This window comes from Salvelinus fontinalis, chromosome 14 (genome assembly GCF_029448725.1).
Source record: "Salvelinus fontinalis isolate EN_2023a chromosome 14, ASM2944872v1, whole genome shotgun sequence".
NCBI classification, from domain to species: domain Eukaryota; kingdom Metazoa; phylum Chordata; class Actinopteri; order Salmoniformes; family Salmonidae; genus Salvelinus; species Salvelinus fontinalis.
In genome coordinates, this window is record NC_074678.1 from 38,005,747 (window position 1) to 38,026,401 (window position 20,655).

Below are 20,655 nucleotides of genomic sequence, written 5' to 3' on the forward strand. Positions count from 1 at the left end.
TCTAAGGAAGTATCCAGAGAGCTACGAAGTAAAACCCTGTTACATTTATCTCTCCTTTATCTGTACTTATCTAACACTGCCCATTCTGAACATCTCTTTAATACCTGGTACCTCTGAGTCAAATGGGGGGAAAATCATGAATGAAAAAGCAAACAACATTGTAGCTGTTTGTCAAATGTTTCAAAAGCTCAATAGTAAACCAGGTAGAGTCTCTGCCCAGGCTGTTGTTCAAGAGGGGTGGGCTGACTGGCTGGCAGGCTGGTTGGAGTGCTATCTATCGCCAGGCTCCCTGAACAAAAATGTCCTTTTCATATCTGCTGTTTTCATCTAGGCATGCAGTCCTCCAGTCTGAACAGAGACCTGTCATCATTGTAGATCTACCTAAGAGATAGAGGGAGAAAGGGGGAGAATGGTGGGGGGTGGGGAGAGGGGGGAGAGAGAGAGAAGAAGAGAGAATTCACAAAATGTGACAAACATCAAATTGAGACTGCATGCAGAATTCTGCAAAAATATCCTCTGTGTACAATTTAAAGCTCCAAATAATGCATGCAGCGCAGAATTAGGCCGATACCCGCTAATTATCAAAATGCAGAAAAGAGACGTTACATTTCTACAACCACCTAAAAGGAAGCGATTCCCAAACCTTACATAACAAAGCCATTACCTACAGAGAAATGAACCTGGAGAAGAGTCCCCTAACAAAGCTTGTCCTGGGGCTCTGTTTACAAACACAAACAGACCCCACAGAGCCCCAGGACAGCAACACAATTAGACCCAACCAAATCATGAGAAAACAAAAAGATAATTACTTGACACATTGGAAAGAATTAACAAAAAAACAGAGCAAACTAGAATGCTATTTGGCCCTAAACAGAGAGTACACAGTGGCAGAATACCTGACCACTGTGACTGACCCAAACTTAAGGAAAGCTTTGACTATGTACAGACTCCGTGAGCATAGCCTTGCTATTGAGAAAGGTCGCCGTAGGCAGACATGGCTCTCAAGAGAAGACAGGCTATGTGCACACTGCCCACAAAATGAGGTGGAAACTGAGCTGCACTTTCTAACCTCCTGCCAAATGTATGACCATATTAGAGACACATATTTCCCTCAGATTACACAGACCCACAAAGAATTCGAAAACAAATCAAATTTTGATGAACTCCCATATGTATTGGGTGAAATACCACAGTGTGCATCACAGCAGCAAGATATGTGACCTGTTGCCACAAGAAAAGGTCAACCAGTGAGGAACAAAAAACATTGTAAATTCAACCCATATTTATGTTTATTTATTTTCAGTTTTGTACTTTAACTATTAATAATTATAATTAATAATAATAGGACATAATATGACATTTGAAATGTCTTTATTCTTTTGGAACTTGTGTGATTGTAATATTTACTGTTCACTTTTGTTTATCCATTTCACTTGATTTGGCAATGTAAACAGATGTTTCCCATGCCAATAAAGTCCCTTGAATTTAATTTAATTGAGAGAGAGACAGGATGATGCTTTAAGTGCCTACCGTGATGGCTTGACACAGCAAACTTAGTTGTTTTTTCAGTAAAATAAAATCTGCAGCACCACCATGGCTATGTGGTGTAGGAATGCACAAACAGCAGACTGTCCTCCGCACTGCTATGTTGAGGCATGTTGGGTCTTGAGTACAGTTATGGAGGGGGCTCAGATTCTGTATCCCGATGTGAAAAACAGACCTGAGTTAGGGACAGAGGAAGGGAAAGAAACGGTCACACCCCTGACTTTTATGTACTGTAGGTCAGGAGCGATATAAGAGGGAAATCCTTTCTGACACAGCAACAACTTTAAAGACCATACAGTATGTATAAATCTGTCACGCACTTCTATGCGTAGTGGGTGCGGAGTCAGACGCAGGAAGCAGAGGGTAAAGGACAATGTTTTATTCCGGCGCAGGAAAATGGTAACGCCAAAACACCAGGCGCAAATAACAAGACCGGCCCAAAACCAGGACCCAACCAGTCCGGAGAAAACCAAGAAAAACGCACAACCACAAACATGAACAGAGGAAAATAAGCCCGCACAAAGAGCAGGCGGGTATTACCGGCTTAAATAGCCCAACGAAAACCTAAACAAGAAACAGGTGTAACCAATAAGACAAAACCAACAGAAAAGGGAATAGGGATCGGTGGCAGCTAGTAGACCGCTGACGACGACCGCCGAGCGCCGCCCGAACAGGAAGAGGAGCCACCTTCGGTGGGAGTCGTGAAAAAACCTTTAACATAGGGTCCTACTATATCTATTTTCTTTAGATTAGTTTTGTAATCAGTCTTACCACTAGACTGTAACTATATACTATGCTCTTGCCAGTGTGTTTGAAGCTGGAATCCTTCATGTTGAAACGGCCATGTTGGTTTGTGAAATTACATCAACAAAGAAGTGACTGAAAACAATGGACACTGTTTTTTCACCTCGGACAACATTGCACTCGCAACTGAAGAGCACAATATGTACTGCAACAACAACAAAATCTCAGCTCGACAACAAAACCTATAACAGCTGTAGTGGGACAGCCAGTGGCGCTGTTTCCCCTACTGCAGATCCCATCCTTAAACTGCAGGTGTCTGCTGATGAGTAAAACAACTCAGCCTGATGGTCATCTGGGAGTTTTCAACAGTGGACTGAATCTACATCACTCTGTCAACAGAAGTCCACCTACTGCATTCCCGGCAGACTACATGCTCTGGATGTAGATTAGAATAGTACTTTATTAGTCCATCTCTGGGGAGGAAATGCTGGTTATTCCACACACTAAAAAGCAGCCTAATCCCAGATCCCCACTATGCTTTCAGTCTGCTCTTTGTTTCTATCTGGATTAGAGGGTAGCATGGATAGAGATTATACCAGGCAGTCTGAAAAAGACGGGACAGCATTAAGTTAATGACTCCCTCTTCCTTAAGTGAACAACGGGATTGGACAGGATTAAAAAGTGAACATTGATTCATGCTCTTATTTCTCCTATAAAGCTGTTAGGGAAGACAACTAGACCGTGAGTTGTAATGTAGTATGTTAGAAATAAAATATGGGTAACAATTGACATAAGGTTCTTCTTATAACGTTGTAGTTATACTCTGGAGAACTGTTGTGAAAAAAGCCAAAACCCAATTAAGTGTACTGATTGTGCTGGTTATATGCCATGCTTAATTGATTAAGCAGTTCTATTTACAGTGGCTTAATCTAGATGTTATTGTCAATCTAGTCACGTACATGCGTCTGAACTGAAGTTGTCTTTGTATGGTAATGGACCTGTAGTAGTTACTAACTGAAGCAGCCTCAGTCTCTGTCTCCAAGTCACTGAGGACCCACTGACTGCCCAACTCACAGCTCTGCTCTGAAAACCAATAGCTAGTTACGCATATCAATCCATTCCACCGCTGAGAATTGACACGCTGCCAAGACATCTTTCTTTATTTCCATATTTGTCTGTTATTTTTTCTCCTCGCCTTTGAGGAAAATAAAATACTTTTGAGGGGGCTTAGTGGAGACAGACAGTGTGGGTTTCATGTTTGCTCGCCTCTTTTGTCTGGGCCTGTTGGAGGCTGAATGTGGCTGGAGTTACAGGTTTAAAAGTCTGCACCATCACAGAATCGAGTCCCCCCACCCCTTCTTCGACATTCTCAGGCTACCATGTCACGCCCGATTCCAATCAGGCATCGCCCTAGATGCCCCCAGAACAGAGCCCACCACAACAATGGGTCCTAAAATCCTTGGCAGCCAGCAGAGTGTGTACCAGGCCCATCCTGCTGTATAAAAGTAAGGGAGAAGAAAAGCCTTTGATTTCTCAATAACGACTCTTCATAAAGATTATATTGTTAGCAATTTGTCAGGTATTTAAGCTGTCTTGTGAAGTGCATAAGAGGTTGTGTGTTTCACTCGATTGAGCTGTGAAAAAAGCATCTAAAGTCCAGCTGATCGAGGCTGAATCAGGTCCAGATGGCACAGACAGACAGTGGTGTTGTTCATGGTCTTCTTTCTGGTGAAAATCTTTTCTACCCTCTGAAGTAACATCTGGTTGCTGTCATCATCGTTGCCAGAGTTGTTATAATCAGAGATAATTATTCTGTTCATTCCATAAAGGGTTTCTCATGCTCTCCTTCTCCCCCCTCTCTCTCCATCCCTCTCTCTCCTGCCTCTGTCTCTCTCTCCCTCCCTCTTTCTCTCTGTCCATCCCTTCCTCTCTCCAGGTGTGCTGAAGGACTACCTGCGTGAGTTGCCGTACCCCCTCATCACTAAGCACCTGTATGAGGCTGTGTTAGACTCCATGGCTAAGAGACCTCTGCGTATTGGAGCAGGAGGATGTGAGAACGACCTGGTGGACACAGAACACACTGTCAGCCTGCTGGAGAACCTGCCAGAGGTGGAGAGGGTAAGGAAAAAATCCTTGTATTAAGGGCTTTTCACACTACTGAGCCGAACCTGAGCCAAACCAAGCTGTACTGAGCTGGCCTGATTGCAAATCCTCCCTGTAGTTTCTGGAACCATGCTGTAAAAAAAAAAAATATCTGAGGCAGCGCAGTACAGTTGTGTTAGCCTGCCCTGCCCAGCATGCTCTCTGTCTGTGTGATCCCAGTTGACCCTGCGGAGGCTGCTGGACCACCTGAAGCTGGTGGCGTCGCACCACGACGTCAACAAGATGACGTGTCAGAACCTGGCAGTGTGCTTCGGCCCCGTGCTGCTCAGCCAACGCCAGGAGGCCAGCTGCCATAGCAACCGCGTCTTCATCGACTCAGAAGAGCTGGCCAGTGCCCTGCACTTTAAGAAGCACATCGAGGTGCTGCACTACCTTCTGCAGCTATGGCCAGGTAACCTCCACCATAGAGATGCAATATTACGAGAGTGACCTATGTCATAAACCTTCATAACTCTAGAATGTAGCGCATAATGGCAGCCATCTTGGTCAGGGATAAATGAATATCTAGTCAACTTCATCCATCCATTTTTTTATAGTTGATTAATGACTAGCTTAATTACTAGGTCATTTATCTTGCAGTGGATGTATGAGGCTTTAAGATCTGGCAGTCTGGGATTATGAACATCCTGGGCATTGTGAATCGCTGAGCCAACAACTTAATAAACAACTAATTACATTTATAGACTTTAAAAAGCACTCACCCAAAATCAAGACATTTCCTAGAAGGGCACTATGTTGGTGGAACTGCTTTCTAGCGCAAATTGCTCCTAGCTCTGTGGTTCTGTTCCAAACATGACTTTAAAAGGCTGGGCTGGCGCTTTGATCTCTGGTGGTTTGGCTTGGCTGACACACACACACACACAGCAATTAGCCATTCTCTGCCATCTGTTCGATCGGCATAGATGAAATGCTACACAGAGTGCTTCATCATATTGGGAGGGCCAAAGCCTTGTTGTAAACCAAGCTCATTGGGTAGTGCCGCTTTTATATAAATCACTGTCCAGAGAAAATATGGCACCCTATTCCCTATATATTGCACTTCTTTTGTTCAGAGCCCTATTGGCCCTGGTCAAAATAAGTGCACTATAAAGGGAATAGGGTGTAAGTGTTGAATCAAAAACGCATCTTTTGACAAATGGGTAACATACTATGTTAATTGTGTAGATACAGTGCTTTCAGAAAGTATTCAGACCCCTTGACTTTTTCCACAATTTGTTACGTTACAGCATTATTCTAAAATGAATAGTTTTTTTCCCTTATCAATCTACACACAATACCCCATAAAGACAAAGCAAAAGCAGCTTTTTAGAAATGTTTGCAAGTTTATTAAAAAGAAAAAACTGAAATATAACATTTACATAAGTATTCAGACCCTTAGTACTTTGTTGAAGCACCTTTGGCAGCGATTACAGCCTTGACCTAGTGTCTTCTTGGGTATGACGCTACAAGCTTGGCACACCTATATTTGGAGAGTTTCTCAAATTCTTCTCTGCAGATCCTCTCAAGCTTTGTCAGGTTGGATGGGGAACGTTGCTGCACAGCTATTTTCAGGTCACTCCAGAGATGTTCGATCGGGTTCAAGTCTGGTCTCTGGCCAGATCTAGGAAGAGTCTTGGTGGTTCCAAACTTCTTCCATTTAAGAATGATGGAAGCCACTGTGTTCTTTGGGACCTTCAATGTTGCAGAAATGTTTTGGTACCCTTCCTCAGATCTATGCCTCGACACAATCCTATCTCGGAGCTCTACAGACATTTTCTTTGACCTCATGGCTTGGTGTTTTGGTTTTTGCTCTGACATGCACTGTCAACAATGTAGATCTGAAAATGTAGCTAGACTCTTACCCGTATACATAAATGAACAGTTCACGGCAGATTGGAACCATTTAACTCCGTTTTGTTTGTAGCCTCATCTTGTTTCGCTCTTGTAAAGTCTGTCGCTCTCCTCATCCTCGGATGAGGAGAGGAGAGAAGGATCCTCAGACCAAAACGCAGCTTCAGGGAAATAAGCCATCTTTTATTTAACAACGATGATGGCAACACGAAAACAAATACACTTACGAAATAACAAAACAAGAAAACGACGTCGAACGAAACCTGAACATAAACTTACATAACTAAACATAAACTCACGTACAGGAAACAGACGACAACGAAACGAAACAAACAAACGCTACAGTCCAGTGTGGTACGAACAAACATACTGACACGGAAGACAATCACCCACAAACAAACAGTGAGAATGCCCTACCTAAATATGACTCTTAATTAGAGGCAAACGCAAACCACCTGCCTCTAATCAAGAGCCATACCAGGCAAACCAAAACCAACATAGAAACAGATAACATAGAATGCCCACCCAACCTCACGTCCTGACCAACTAACACACAAAAACTAACATAAATAGGTCAGGAACGTGACAGTACCCCCCCCACAAGGTGCGAACTCCGGACGCACCAGCACAAAGTCTAGGGGAGGGTCTGGGTGGGCATCTAACCACGGTGGTGGCTCAGGCTCCGGGCGCGGTTCCCACCCCACCATAATCCATCCTAGCCTCCTCCCTCCAAGAATGTCCACCCTCTTTCTTCCCCCACAAAATCCTCTTAATAACATATCTAATAATGACAACACCGGGACAGAGAGATAAACCAAGACAGAGGGATAGATAAGAATATAGAGGTAGATAAAGATAGAGAGGGAGATCAGGATAGAGGGGCAACTCCGGACTGAAAGGCAGCTCCGGACAGAGAGACAGCTCTGGACTGATGGGCAGTTCTGGGTATCTAGCCTTTTCAGGCTGAAGGGCAGCTCATGGCTGACTGACGACTCTCGACGCTCATGGCAGGCTGACGGCTCTCGACGCTCATGGCAGGCTGACGGCTCTCGACGCTCATGGCAGGCTGACGGCTCTCGACGCTCATGGCAGGCTGACGGCTCTCGACGCTCATGGCAGGCTGACGGCTCTCGACGCTCAAGGCAGGCTGACGGCTCTCGACGCTCATGGCGCTCTGACGGCTCTGGCTGCTCATGGCGCTCTGACGGCTCTGGCTGCTCATGGCGCTCTGACGGCTCTGGCTGCTCAGGCTGCTCATGGCTCGCTGGCGGCTCTGGCAGATCCTGTCTGGTTGGCGGCTCTGGCAGATCCTGTCTGGTTGGCGGCTCTGGCAGATCCTGTCTGGTTGGCGGCTCTGGCAGATCCTGTCTGGTTGGCGGCTCTGGCAGATCCTGTCTGGTTGGCGGCTCTGGCAGATCCTGTCTGGCTGGCGGCTCTAGCGGCTCCTGTCTGGCTGACGGCTCTAGCGGCTCCTGTCTGGCTGACGGCTCTGTAGGCTCATGGCAGACGGGCGGCTTTGCAGGCTCATGGCAGACGGGCGGCTTTGCAGACGGATGGCTCAGATGGCGCTGGGGAGACGGATGGCTCAGATGGCGCTGGGGAGACGGATGGCTCAGATGGCGCTGGGGAGACGGATGGCTCAGATGGCGCTGGGGAGACGGATGGCTCAGATGGCGCTGGGGAGACGGATGGCTCTGGCCGGATACGGTACACTGTAGACCTGGTGCGTGGTGCCGGAACTGGAGGCACCGTGCTAATGACAAGCACCTTCCTACTAGTGCGGGAAGCAGGGACAGGGCACACTGTATTCTCAAAGCCTACTCTATCCCTGATGCGTGGTACCGGCACTGGTGACGCCGGGCTGAGGACAAGCACATCAGGATTAGTAGGGGGAGAAGATACAGTTTGTACAGGGCTCTGGAGACGCACTGGTAGCTTAGTGCGTGGACCCGGAACTGGAGGCACCGGGCTAGATACACGCACTACAGGGAGAGTGCGTGGAGGAGGAACAGGGCTCAGGATACGCACTGGTAGCCTAGTGCGTAGTGTAGACACTGTAGGTACTAGGCTGGGGCGGGGAGGTGGTGCCGGAAATACCGGACCGTGGAGGCGTACTGGCACTCTTGAGCATTGAGCTTGCCCAACCTTACCTGGTTGAATACTCCCGGTTGCCCGACCAGTGCGGGGAGGTGGAATAACCCGCACCGGGCTATGTAGGCGAACCGGGGAAACCATGCGTAAGGCAGGTGCCATGTATGCCGGCCCGAGGAGACGCACTGGAGACCAGACGCGTTGAGCCGGCCTCATGACACCTGGCTCAATACCCAATCTAGCCCTACCAGTGCGGGGAGGTGGAATAACCCGCACTGGGCTATGCACTCGTACAGGAGACACCGTGCGCTCTACTGCGTAACACGGCGCCTGCCCGTACTCCCGCTCTCCACGGTAAGCCTGGGAAGTGGGCGCAGGTCTCCTAGCTGCCCTTGGCCCACTACCTCCTAGCCCCCCCCCAAGAAATTTTTGGGAATTACTTACGGGCTTTTTTGGCTTCCGTGCCAGACGCGTTCCCTCATAGCTCCGGTTCCTCTCTCCGGTAGCCTCCGCTCTCCTCAGTGCCTCCAGCTGTTCCCATGGGAGGCGATCTCTACCAGCTAGGATCTCCTCCCATGTGTAGACACCTTTTCCATCCAATAAATCCTCCCATGTCCATTGCTCCTTCTTCTGTCCCTTACTCCGTTTATTTTTCCCTGGCCGCTTGGTCTTAGCGTGGTGGGTGATTCTGTAAAGTCTGTCGCTCTCCTCATCCTCGGATGAGGAGAGGAGAGAAGGATCCTCAGACCAAAACGCAGCTTCAGGGAAATAAGCCATCTTTTATTTAACAACGATGATGGCAACACGAAAACAAATACACTTACGAAATAACAAAACAAGAAAACGACGTCGAACGAAACCTGAACATAAACTTACATAACTAAACATAAACTCACGTACAGGAAACAGACGACAACGAAACGAAACAAACAAACGCTACAGTCCAGTGTGGTACGAACAAACATACTGACACGGAAGACAATCACCCACAAACAAACAGTGAGAATGCCCTACCTAAATATGACTCTTAATTAGAGGCAAACGCAAACCACCTGCCTCTAATCAAGAGCCATACCAGGCAAACCAAAACCAACATAGAAACAGATAACATAGAATGCCCACCCAACCTCACGTCCTGACCAACTAACACACAAAAACTAACATAAATAGGTCAGGAACGTGACAGCTCTGGTTCACACTGACCGGGGCGTGCGCAGAAAGTAGCACATGACTTTTTCCAACTGATCTGTCGATAGCGCCTGCTAAATAACGCATTTTGATGATTTATTTTGAATGTTTACGTTCAAATGACGCTCCTGTGAAGTTGTGTCATGCAACAAACGCCAACTTTCCTGAAACTGGTCACAATATGCTATTTCTGTTTTTTATTTGTAATACATTTGCAAAAATTTGTCTTTATGGGGTATTGTGTGTAGATTGATGAGAAAAATAAATAATTTCAATACATTTGGGAATTATGCTCTGATGTAACAAAATGTGGAAAAAGTGGGGTCTGAATACTTTTCAAATGCATTGTAATTCTCCAGAAAACCAATGGTCCAAACTTCTGGTCTCTATCATAATCCGTACAAACGTTTTTGAAGTTTTTACCCTTGTAGCATGGCCAGAATTAGGGTGACTAAATCAATGGAGGCCAGAGAAACAAAGTGGTAAAACAAATTGGAAAATTGCTTCGCATCAGCTAGGCTGGATTCTGTGCAAGAATTAAAGCTACATAGCTACCTGACAGGCTCATCTTTCTTCTCGAATCCGCAGGACATAAAACAATATAGAGGTAAGATGGATATCAATTTAGAGACATGACATGTAGTATTTTCATATTTTAGTATATGCTTTTCATATTAATTTGAAATTCCTGTTCTTTTTCAAAGATTTCTCACAAAAATAAGCTCATCTTTGTGAAATGTCAACAGAGCACTGAGCGTATACCAAGCTTTTTATTTTCAAAGCATTTTACATTTATTTCAGCTCGTGTCATGCTAATTTAGCTTTTTGTGACCCATGGACGCAACTTTGAAGACGACGACCACAATATGTAAAATACTCAAAAGAGAAACCTGCACCATGTGCAGGTCAACAGAGCTCAGGGCTTATTATCGGATGTATTAGGTTACGAAATCTGACCTTTTATACATAGTTGAAGTCAGAAGTTTACATACACCTTAGCCTAATACAATTTAACTCAGTTTTTCACAATTCCTGACATTTAATCCTAGTAAAAATTCCCTATCTTAAAATAGTTAGAATCACCACTTTATTTTAAGGTTGTGAAATGTCAGAATAATAGTAGCGAGAATGATTTATTTCAGCTTTTATTTCTTTCATCACATTCCCAGTGGATCAGAAGTTTACATACACTCAATTAGTATTTGGTAGCATTGCCTTTAAATTAAATAGCTTGGGTCAAACGTTTCGGGTAGCCTTCCACAAGCTTCCCACAATAAGTTGAGTGAATTTTGGCCCATTCCTCCTGACAGAGCTGGTGTAACTGAGTCAGGTTTGTAGGCCTCTTTGCTCACACATGCTTTTTCAGTTCTGCCCACACATTTTCTATGGGTTTGAGGTCAGGGCTTTGTGATGGCCACTCCAATACCTTGACTTTGTTGTCCTTAAGCCATTTTGCCACAACTTTGGAAGTATGCTTGTGGTTATTGTCCATTTGGAAGACCCAAGCTTTAACTTCCTGACTGATGTCTTGAGATGTTGCTTCAATATATCCATATCATTTTCCATCTTCATGATACCATCTATTTTGTGAAGTGCACCATTCCCTCCTGTAGCAAAGCACCCCCACAACATGATGCTGCCACCCCCGTGCTTCACGTTTGGGATGGTGTTCTTCGGCTTGCAAGCCTCCCCCTTTTTCCAATTGTCTGTAAACAATTGTTGGAAAAATTACTTGTGTCATGCACAAAGTAGATGTCCTAACCGACTTGCCAAAACTATAGTTTGTTAACAATAAATTTGTGGAGTGGTTGAAAAACGAATTATAATGACTCCAACCTAAGTGTATGTAAACTTCCGACTGCAACTGTAATGTTAATTATATGTTAGAGAAAGACCACACTGAACTATTCAAAACGTGAATAATCATATTTGTCTTGTTAAAATTTACTTTACAACATAAGGAAGTGAAATTTCCTCACCAAATTGCATTTTCACCCGCTCTGGGCAGAGTGGGTGGACACCCTGTAGGGTGCCGTTTGGGATGCAGAGTGGGTGGACACCCTGTAGGGTGCTGTTTGGGATGCAGAGTGGGTGGACACCCTGTAGGGTGCCGTTTGGGATGCAGACAGACATCCTGGACCAACTGTGGCTCTATGGTTGGTCATTTGTCTCCCTGTTTAACTGTTCTGCTCTCAGCAGCTGTCTTCTTAGTGTGCACGGTGACATGAGAACAAATACGCACCGTCGAGTACAGGGATATTGGGAGGGATATGAGAGAGAGAGGGGTATGAGTGTTGGGTTGCTAGGCGGTTTAGATGTCAAAGCCTGTGTTATTGTTTAAGTCTGAGGAGGATGGAGAATAGAAGCCTATAAGGCTAAACCTGTCTGATCCCCTCAGATCACTAACATTCCAACTGCACTAACTGCATTTAATTTCATAGTGTTGTTTACGTACGCTGCATGGTGTATTGCTTAAGCTGATCTTGATACTCCTCACTGATCTTTATACTCCTCGCTGATCTTTATACTCCTCGCTGATCTTTATACTCCTCACTGATCTTTATACTCCTCGTTGATCTTTATACTCCTCGTTGATCTTTATACTCCTCGTTGATCTTTATACTCCTCACTGATCTTTATACTCCTCACTGATCTTTATACTCCTCACTGATCTTTATACTCCTCGTTGATCTTTATACTCCTCGTTGATCTTTATACTCCTCGCTGATCTTTATACTCCTCACTGATCTTTATACTCCTCACTGATCTTTATACTCCTCGCTGATCTGTATACTCCTCACTGATCTTTATACTCCTCACTGATCTTTATACTCCTCGCTGATCTGTATACTCCTCGCTGATCTTTATACTCCTCGCTGATCTTTATACTCCTCACTGATCTTTATACTCCTCACTGATCTTTATACTCCTCGTTGATCTTTATACTCCTCACTGATCTTTATACTCCTCGTTGATCTTTATACTCCTCACTGATCTTTATACTCCTCACTGATCTTTATACTCCTCGTTGATCTTTATACTCCTCACTGATCTTTATACTCCTCACTGATCTTTATACTCCTCACTGATCTTTATACTCCTCGTTGATCTTTATACTCCTCACTGATCTTTATACTCCTCGCTGATCTTTATACTCCTCACTGATCTTTATACTCCTCGCTGATCTTTATACTCCTCGTTGATCTTTATACTCCTCACTGATCTTTATACTCCTTGCTGATCTTTATACTCCTCGCTGATCTTTATACTCCTCGCTGATCTTTATACTCCTCGTTGATCTTTATACTCCTCGTTGATCTTTATACTCCTCGTTGATCTTTATACTCCTCGTTGATCTTTATACTCATCGCTGATCTTTATACTCCTCGTTGATCTTTATACTCCTCGTTGATCTTTATACTCCTCACTGATCTTTATACTCCTCACTGATCTTTATACTCCTCACTGATCTTTATACTCCTCACTGATCTTTATACTCCTCACTGATCTTTATACTCCTCGTTGATCTTTATACTCCTCGTTGATCTTTATACTCCTCACTGATCTTTATACTCCTCGCTGATCTTTATACTCCTCACTGATCTTTATACTCCTCACTGATCTTTATACTCCTCGCTGATCTTTATACTCCTCGTTGATCTTTATACTCCTCACTGATCTTTATACTCCTCACTGATCTTTATACTCCTCACTGATCTTTATACTCCTCACTGATCTTTATACTCCTCACTGATCTTTATACTCCTCGCTGATCTTTATACTCCTCGCTGATCTTTATACTCCTCACTGATCTTTATACTCCTCACTGATCTTTATACTCCTCACTGATCTTTATACTCCTCACTGATCTTTATACTCCTCACTGATCTTTATACTCCTCACTGATCTTTATACTCCTCACTGATCTGTATACTCCTCACTGATCTTTATACTCCTCACTGATCTTTATACTCCTCACTGATCTTTATACTCCTCACTGATCTTTATACTCCTCACTGATCTTTATACTCCTCACTGATCTTTATACTCCTCACTGATCTGTATACTCCTCACTGATCTTTATACTCCTCACTGATCTTTATACTCCTCACTGATCTGTATACTCCTCACTGATCTTTATACTCCTCACTGATCTGTATACTCCTCGTTGATCTTTATACTCCTCGCTGATCTTTATACTCCTCGTTGATCTTTATACTCCTCACTGATCTTTATACTCCTCGTTGATCTTTATACTCCTCGTTGATCTGTATACTCCTCACTGATCTTTATACTCCTCACTGATCTTTATACTCCTCGCTGATCTGTATACTCCTCGCTGATCTTTATACTCCTCACTGATCTTTATACTCCTCACTGATCTTTATACTCCTCACTGATCTTTATACTCCTCGTTGATCTTTATACTCCTCACTGATCTGTATACTCCTCGCTGATCTTTATACTCCTCGCTGATCTTTATACTCCTCGCTGATCTTTATACTCCTCGCTGATCTTTATACTCCTCGTTGATCTTTATACTCCTCGCTGATCTTTATACTCCTCGCTGATCTTTATACTTTATACTCCTCGTTGATCTTTATACTCCTCGCTGATCTTTATACTCCTCGCTGATCTTTATACTCCTCGTTGATCTTTATACTCCTCACTGATCTTTATACTCCTCGTTGATCTTTATACTCCTCGTTGATCTTTATACTCCTCACTGATCTTTATACTCCTCGTTGATCTTTATACTCCTCGCTGATCTTTATACTCCTCGTTGATCTTTATACTCCTCACTGATCTTTATACTCCTCACTGATCTTTATACTCCTCACTGATCTTTATACTCCTCACTGATCTGTATACTCCTCACTGATCTTTATACTCCTCACTGATCTTTATACTCCTCGCTGATCTTTATACTCCTCGTTGATCTTTATACTCCTCGTTGATCTTTATACTCCTCGTTGATCTTTATACTCCTCGTTGATCTTTATACTCATCGCTGATCTTTATACTCCTCGTTGATCTTTATACTCCTCGTTGATCTTTATACTCCTCACTGATCTTTATACTCCTCACTGATCTTTATACTCCTCACTGATCTTTATACTCCTCGCTGATCTTTATACTCCTCACTGATCTTTATACTCCTCGTTGATCTTTATACTCCTCGTTGATCTTTATACTCCTCGCTGATCTTTATACTCCTCGCTGATCTTTATACTCCTCACTGATCTTTATACTCCTCACTGATCTTTATACTCCTCGCTGATCTTTATACTCCTCGTTGATCTTTATACTCCTCACTGATCTTTATACTCCTCACTGATCTTTATACTCCTCACTGATCTTTATACTCCTCACTGATCTTTATACTCCTCACTGATCTTTATACTCCTCACTGATCTTTATACTCCTCGCTGATCTTTATACTCCTCGCTGATCTTTATACTCCTCACTGATCTTTATACTCCTCACTGATCTTTATACTCCTCACTGATCTTTATACTCCTCACTGATCTTTATACTCCTCACTGATCTTTATACTCCTCACTGATCTTTATACTCCTCACTGATCTGTATACTCCTCACTGATCTTTATACTCCTCACTGATCTTTATACTCCTCACTGATCTTTATACTCCTCACTGATCTTTATACTCCTCACTGATCTTTATACTCCTCACTGATCTTTATACTCCTCACTGATCTGTATACTCCTCACTGATCTTTATACTCCTCACTGATCTTTATACTCCTCACTGATCTGTATACTCCTCACTGATCTTTATACTCCTCACTGATCTGTATACTCCTCGTTGATCTTTATACTCCTCGCTGATCTTTATACTCCTCGTTGATCTTTATACTCCTCACTGATCTTTATACTCCTCGTTGATCTTTATACTCCTCGTTGATCTGTATACTCCTCACTGATCTTTATACTCCTCACTGATCTTTATACTCCTCGCTGATCTGTATACTCCTCGCTGATCTTTATACTCCTCACTGATCTTTATACTCCTCACTGATCTTTATACTCCTCACTGATCTTTATACTCCTCGTTGATCTTTATACTCCTCACTGATCTGTATACTCCTCGCTGATCTTTATACTCCTCGCTGATCTTTATACTCCTCGCTGATCTTTATACTCCTCGCTGATCTTTATACTCCTCGTTGATCTTTATACTCCTCGCTGATCTTTATACTCCTCGCTGATCTTTATACTTTATACTCCTCGTTGATCTTTATACTCCTCGCTGATCTTTATACTCCTCGCTGATCTTTATACTCCTCGTTGATCTTTATACTCCTCACTGATCTTTATACTCCTCGTTGATCTTTATACTCCTCGTTGATCTTTATACTCCTCACTGATCTTTATACTCCTCGTTGATCTTTATACTCCTCGCTGATCTTTATACTCCTCGTTGATCTTTATACTCATCACTGATCTTTATACTCATCACTGATCTTTATACTCCTCGTTGATCTTTATACTCCTCACTGATCTTTATACTCCTCTCTGTCCCCGCCCTCCAAATTGAATCCCATTCTGCTTATTAATATGTTAAAACATGACCTTTATAAAAAAAAATATACGGTTTTATTTGAAGTTTTATCAACAGTACAAAACAGACATCATACAAACATCAACTACATCACTCCTGCCCAGACCCACTAGCCCTCACTCCTATCTCCATCAACTACATCACTCCTACCCAGACCCACTAGCCCTCACTCCTATCTCCATCAACTACATCACTCCTACCCAGACCCACTAGCCCCCACTCCTATCTCCATCAACTACATCACTCCTGCCCAGACCCACTAGCCCTCACTCCTATCTCCATCAACTACATCACTCCTGCCCAGACCCACTAGCCCTCACTCCTATCTCCATCAACTACATCACTCCTGCCCAGACCCACTAGCCCTCACTCCTATCTCCATCAACTACATCACTCCTACCCAGACCCACTAGCCATCACCCCTATCTACATCAACTACATCACTCCTGCCCAGACCCACTAGCCCTCACTCCTATCTCCATCAACTACATCACTCCTGCCCAGACCCACTAGCCCTCACTCCTATCTCCATCAACTACATCACTCCTACCCAGACCCACTAGCCATCACCCCTATCTCCATCAACTACATCACTCCTACCCAGACCCACTAGCCATCACCCCTATCTACATCAAATCAAATCAAGTTTATTTTATATAGCCCTTTGTACATCAGCTAGTATCTCGAAGTGCTGTACAGAAACCCAGCCTAAAACCCCAAACAGCAAGCAATGCAGGTGTAGAAGCACGGTGGCTAGGAAAAACTCCCTAGAAAGGCCAAAACCTATGAAGAAACCTAGAGAGGAACCAGGCTTTGAGGGGTGGCCAGTCCTCTTCTGGCTGTGCCGGGTGGAGATTATAAGAGAACATGGCCAAGATGTTCAAAATGTTCATAAGTGACAAGCATGGTCAAATAATAATCAGGAATAAATGTCAGTTGGCTTTTCATAGCCGATCATTAAGAGTTGAAAACAGCAGGTCTGGGACAGGTAGGGGTTCCATAACCGCAGGCAGAACAGTTGAAACTGGAATAGCAGCAAGGCCAGGTGGACTGGGAACAGCAAGGAGTCATCATGCCCGGTAGTCCTGACGTATGGTCCTAGGGCTCAGGTCCTCCGAGAGAGAGAAAGAAAGAGAGAAGGAGAGAATTAGAGAGAGCCAAGATTTTCAAAATGTTCATAAATGACAAGCATGGTCAAATAATAATCAGGAATAAATGTCAGTTGGCTTTTCATAGCCGATCATTAAGAGTTGAAAACAGCAGGTCTGGGACAGGTAGGGGTTCCATAACCGCAGGCAGAACAGTTGAACCTGGAATAGCAGCAAGGCCAGGTGGATTGGGGACAGCAAGGAGTCATCATGCCCGGTAGTCCTGACGTATGGTCCTAGGGCTCAGGTCCTCCGAGAGAGAGAAAGAAAGAGAGAAGGCGAGAATTAGAGAGAGCATACTTAAATTCACACAGGACACTGGATAAGACAGCAGAAGTACTCCAGATATAACCAACTGACCCTAGCCCCCCGACACATAAACTACTGCAGCATAAATACTGGAGGCTGAGACAGGAGGGGTCAGAGACACTGTGGCCCCATCCGATGATCCCCCCGGACAGGGCCAAACAGGAAGGATATAACCCCACCCACTTTGCCAAAGCACAGCCCCCGCACCAGTAGAGGGATATCTTCAACCACCAACTTACAATCCTGAGACAAGGCCGAGTATAGCCCACAAAGATCTCCACCACAGCACAAACCAAGGGGGGGGCGCCAACATCACTCCTACCCAGACCCACTAGCCATCACCCCTATCTCCATCAACTACATCACTCCTACCCAGACCCACTAGCCATCACCCCTATCTCCATCAACTACATCACTCCTACCCAGACCCACTAGCCATCACCCCTATCTCCATCAACTACATCACTCCTACCCAGACCCACTAGCCATCACCCCTATCTCCATCAACTACATCACTCCTACCCAGACCCACTAGCCATCACCCCTATCTCCATCAACTACATCACTCCTACCCAGACCCACTAGCCATCACCCCTATCTCCACCAACTACATCACTCCTACCCAGACCCACTAGCCATCACCCCTATCTCCAGCGCCCGTATCACTTTCCACCACATGGCCTCAAACTGCACGATTTTGTTAAAACATGACTTTTAGTACCCTCTCCACCTAGGATATTCCAGTCCTAACCTTAGCCCTTAGCCCTCCCAGCTTCACCCTAAAATTTCACAATCATTATGAGAAATGTCCAGCCTCTTCACGAGGTCCACACCTTCCACTGCAATGTTGCATAGGCCTGGAGTGTGTGACCTGGGTTATGTGAATGTGTTTCTGGGGTTGTGTAGGTGTGTCTGGGGTTGTGTGAATGTGTTTCTGGGGTTGTGTAGGTGTGTCTGGGGTTGTGTGAGTGTTTCTGGGGTTGTGTGAGTGTGTTTCTGGGGTTGTGTGAATGTGTTTCTGGGGTTGTGTGAGTGTTTCTGGGGTTGTGTGAGTGTGTTTCTGGGGTTGTGTGAATGTGTTTCTGGGGTTGTGTGAGTGTGTTTCTAGGGTTGTGTAAGTGTGTCTGGGGTTGTGTGAGTGTTTCTGGGGTTGTGTGAATGTGTTTCTGGGGTTGTGTGAATGTGTTTCTGGGGTTGTGTGAATGTGTTTCTGGGGTTGTGTGAGTGTGTTTCTGGGGTTGTGTGAATGTGTTTCTGGGGTTGTGTGAATGTGTTTCTGGGGTTGTGTGAATGTGTTTCTGGGGTTGTGTGAGTGTGTTTCTGGGGTTGTGTGAATGTGTTTCTGGGGTTGTGTGAATGTGTTTCTGGGGTTGTGTGAATGTGTGTCTGGGGTTGTGTGAATGTGTTTCTGGGGTTGTGTGAGTGTGTTTCTGGGGTTGTGTGAGTGTTTCTGGGGTTGTGTGAGTGTGTTTCTGGGGTTGTGTGAATGTGTTTCTGGGGTTGTGTGAGTGTGTTTCTGGGGTTGTGTGAGTGTGTTTCTGGGATTGTGTGAATGTGTTTCTGGGATTGTGTGAATGTGTTTCTGGGGTTATGTGATTAGGAGAGTTGGCTTGTCCTCTGTACTTGCATTGTTTTCAATGGGGGGGAGGGTGTTAATGAACGGTGTGTGTGTGTGTGGGCAGACATGTGTCTGTGTATGTGACTGCTTGGCCTTGGTATTTGGTGACTTTCATAAGGAGGTGAAAGTGTGCGTGTGACTCATTGGCCTTGGTGACCGCTGTGCTTTTCTGGTGAGTGTGTGTGTGGGCGTGCTTGTTTGTGTTGTGTGTGTGCGCGCATGTGTGCTTGCGGGCGTGTGTGTTTGGGCAGAGAGCAGGTGGTCAGGGAGAGATCACACTATGGCAGAGTGGTGGAGTGAGGGGAGAGGAGAGGAGGAGAGGGGAGAGGAGATGAGAGGAGGGGAGGAGGGAAGGGGGAAGGGTGTGTAAGGCTCTGGATATTTTTAACTGGTCAGGGACAGCACAGTGGGAGCAGCCATGGATTTGGAAGTGTCCAGGAGGGTGTGTGGCACAGGCAGGATGGGGTGGCTGGGAGTTCAGGGGTTGAGGTGATGGGGGTTCGGGGTTATTTGCTTATTCTTGGATCAGCTGTGATGACTGTTTGCCAGATACCCCGGCAAAAATCGGCATTTCATTTATCTCCATGTCCAGCCCTTATATGTAGACTCACAATGAAGTGTTTTAACATTTTATTTTCAGGACAACCAGGGCTACAAGTCGATCACAAATCAATTTGATATAAACAAATGCATTCATGATTTATTGACAAATGTCAATACAAAAAAAGAAGGTCCACCAAAGCAAAAACCTGATAAAAAATGAATTTATACGAATGTAAGTACAGAAATTGTTTGCTCACTGGGAAATGACAGTGACAACAGTTTGGAGTTTGAGACCGCAACTATGTGAGCTTATTACAGTATTATAGACACTTCGTCCTGGGACTTCCTATGTAGACGAATCCCATACCTTCTAACAACTCTTGTGTAGCTTGTGAAGTCATAGAGCAAAACATGTTACATATCCGTGTTCGTGGGACTCTCAGCTTTTAATAAGACAAACCATCCGGACTCTACAGACGTATTTGTCGAAAGACGTGGCACTCCGCGCCAGCGTTACGGTGGGACTCATTGAAAGCTTTCATACAGTATGATATCAAAATCAGCTGTTGGCTTTGCTGTACCACTGTGGAGCTTGTGTACTTTACTTTCTACCTTCTTCAGCATGAAATAGCTGTAATAGTAAAGTCAAGTTTCAAGGTATTTCATGTCAACTGGCTGCTTGACTGGTTGCTTTTTGTTGCAGTGAGTGGACATGTCAGTTTTACCTCTGAAATGTTTTTTGTTTGTTTTGTTTTATTCCGCCACTGACTGTAGGAGGTATGTAAAGGTGTACTGTGGGGGACACCGTGTAGTAGGAACTAGAGGTCGACCGATTAATCAGAATGGCCGATTAATCGTGGCTGATTTCAAGTTTTCATAACAATCGGAAATC

At 44.5% G+C, this 20,655-nt stretch overlaps 1 protein-coding gene across 3 annotated transcripts in view; it reads left to right on the forward strand.

Annotated features, from left to right (window-relative positions):
* The window catches only part of LOC129810772 (rho GTPase-activating protein SYDE2-like), a 100,970-nt gene that overhangs the window by 74,152 nt on the left and 6,163 nt on the right, over nt 1-20,655 (forward strand). For all 3 annotated transcript variants that reach the window (XM_055861636.1, XM_055861635.1, XM_055861637.1), the window contains exons 5-6: nt 4,226-4,407; nt 4,612-4,843. In XM_055861636.1, coding sequence (XP_055717611.1) covers nt 4,226-4,407; nt 4,612-4,843 — 414 coding nt within the window. The remainder of the gene's footprint in view (nt 1-4,225; nt 4,408-4,611; nt 4,844-20,655) is intronic.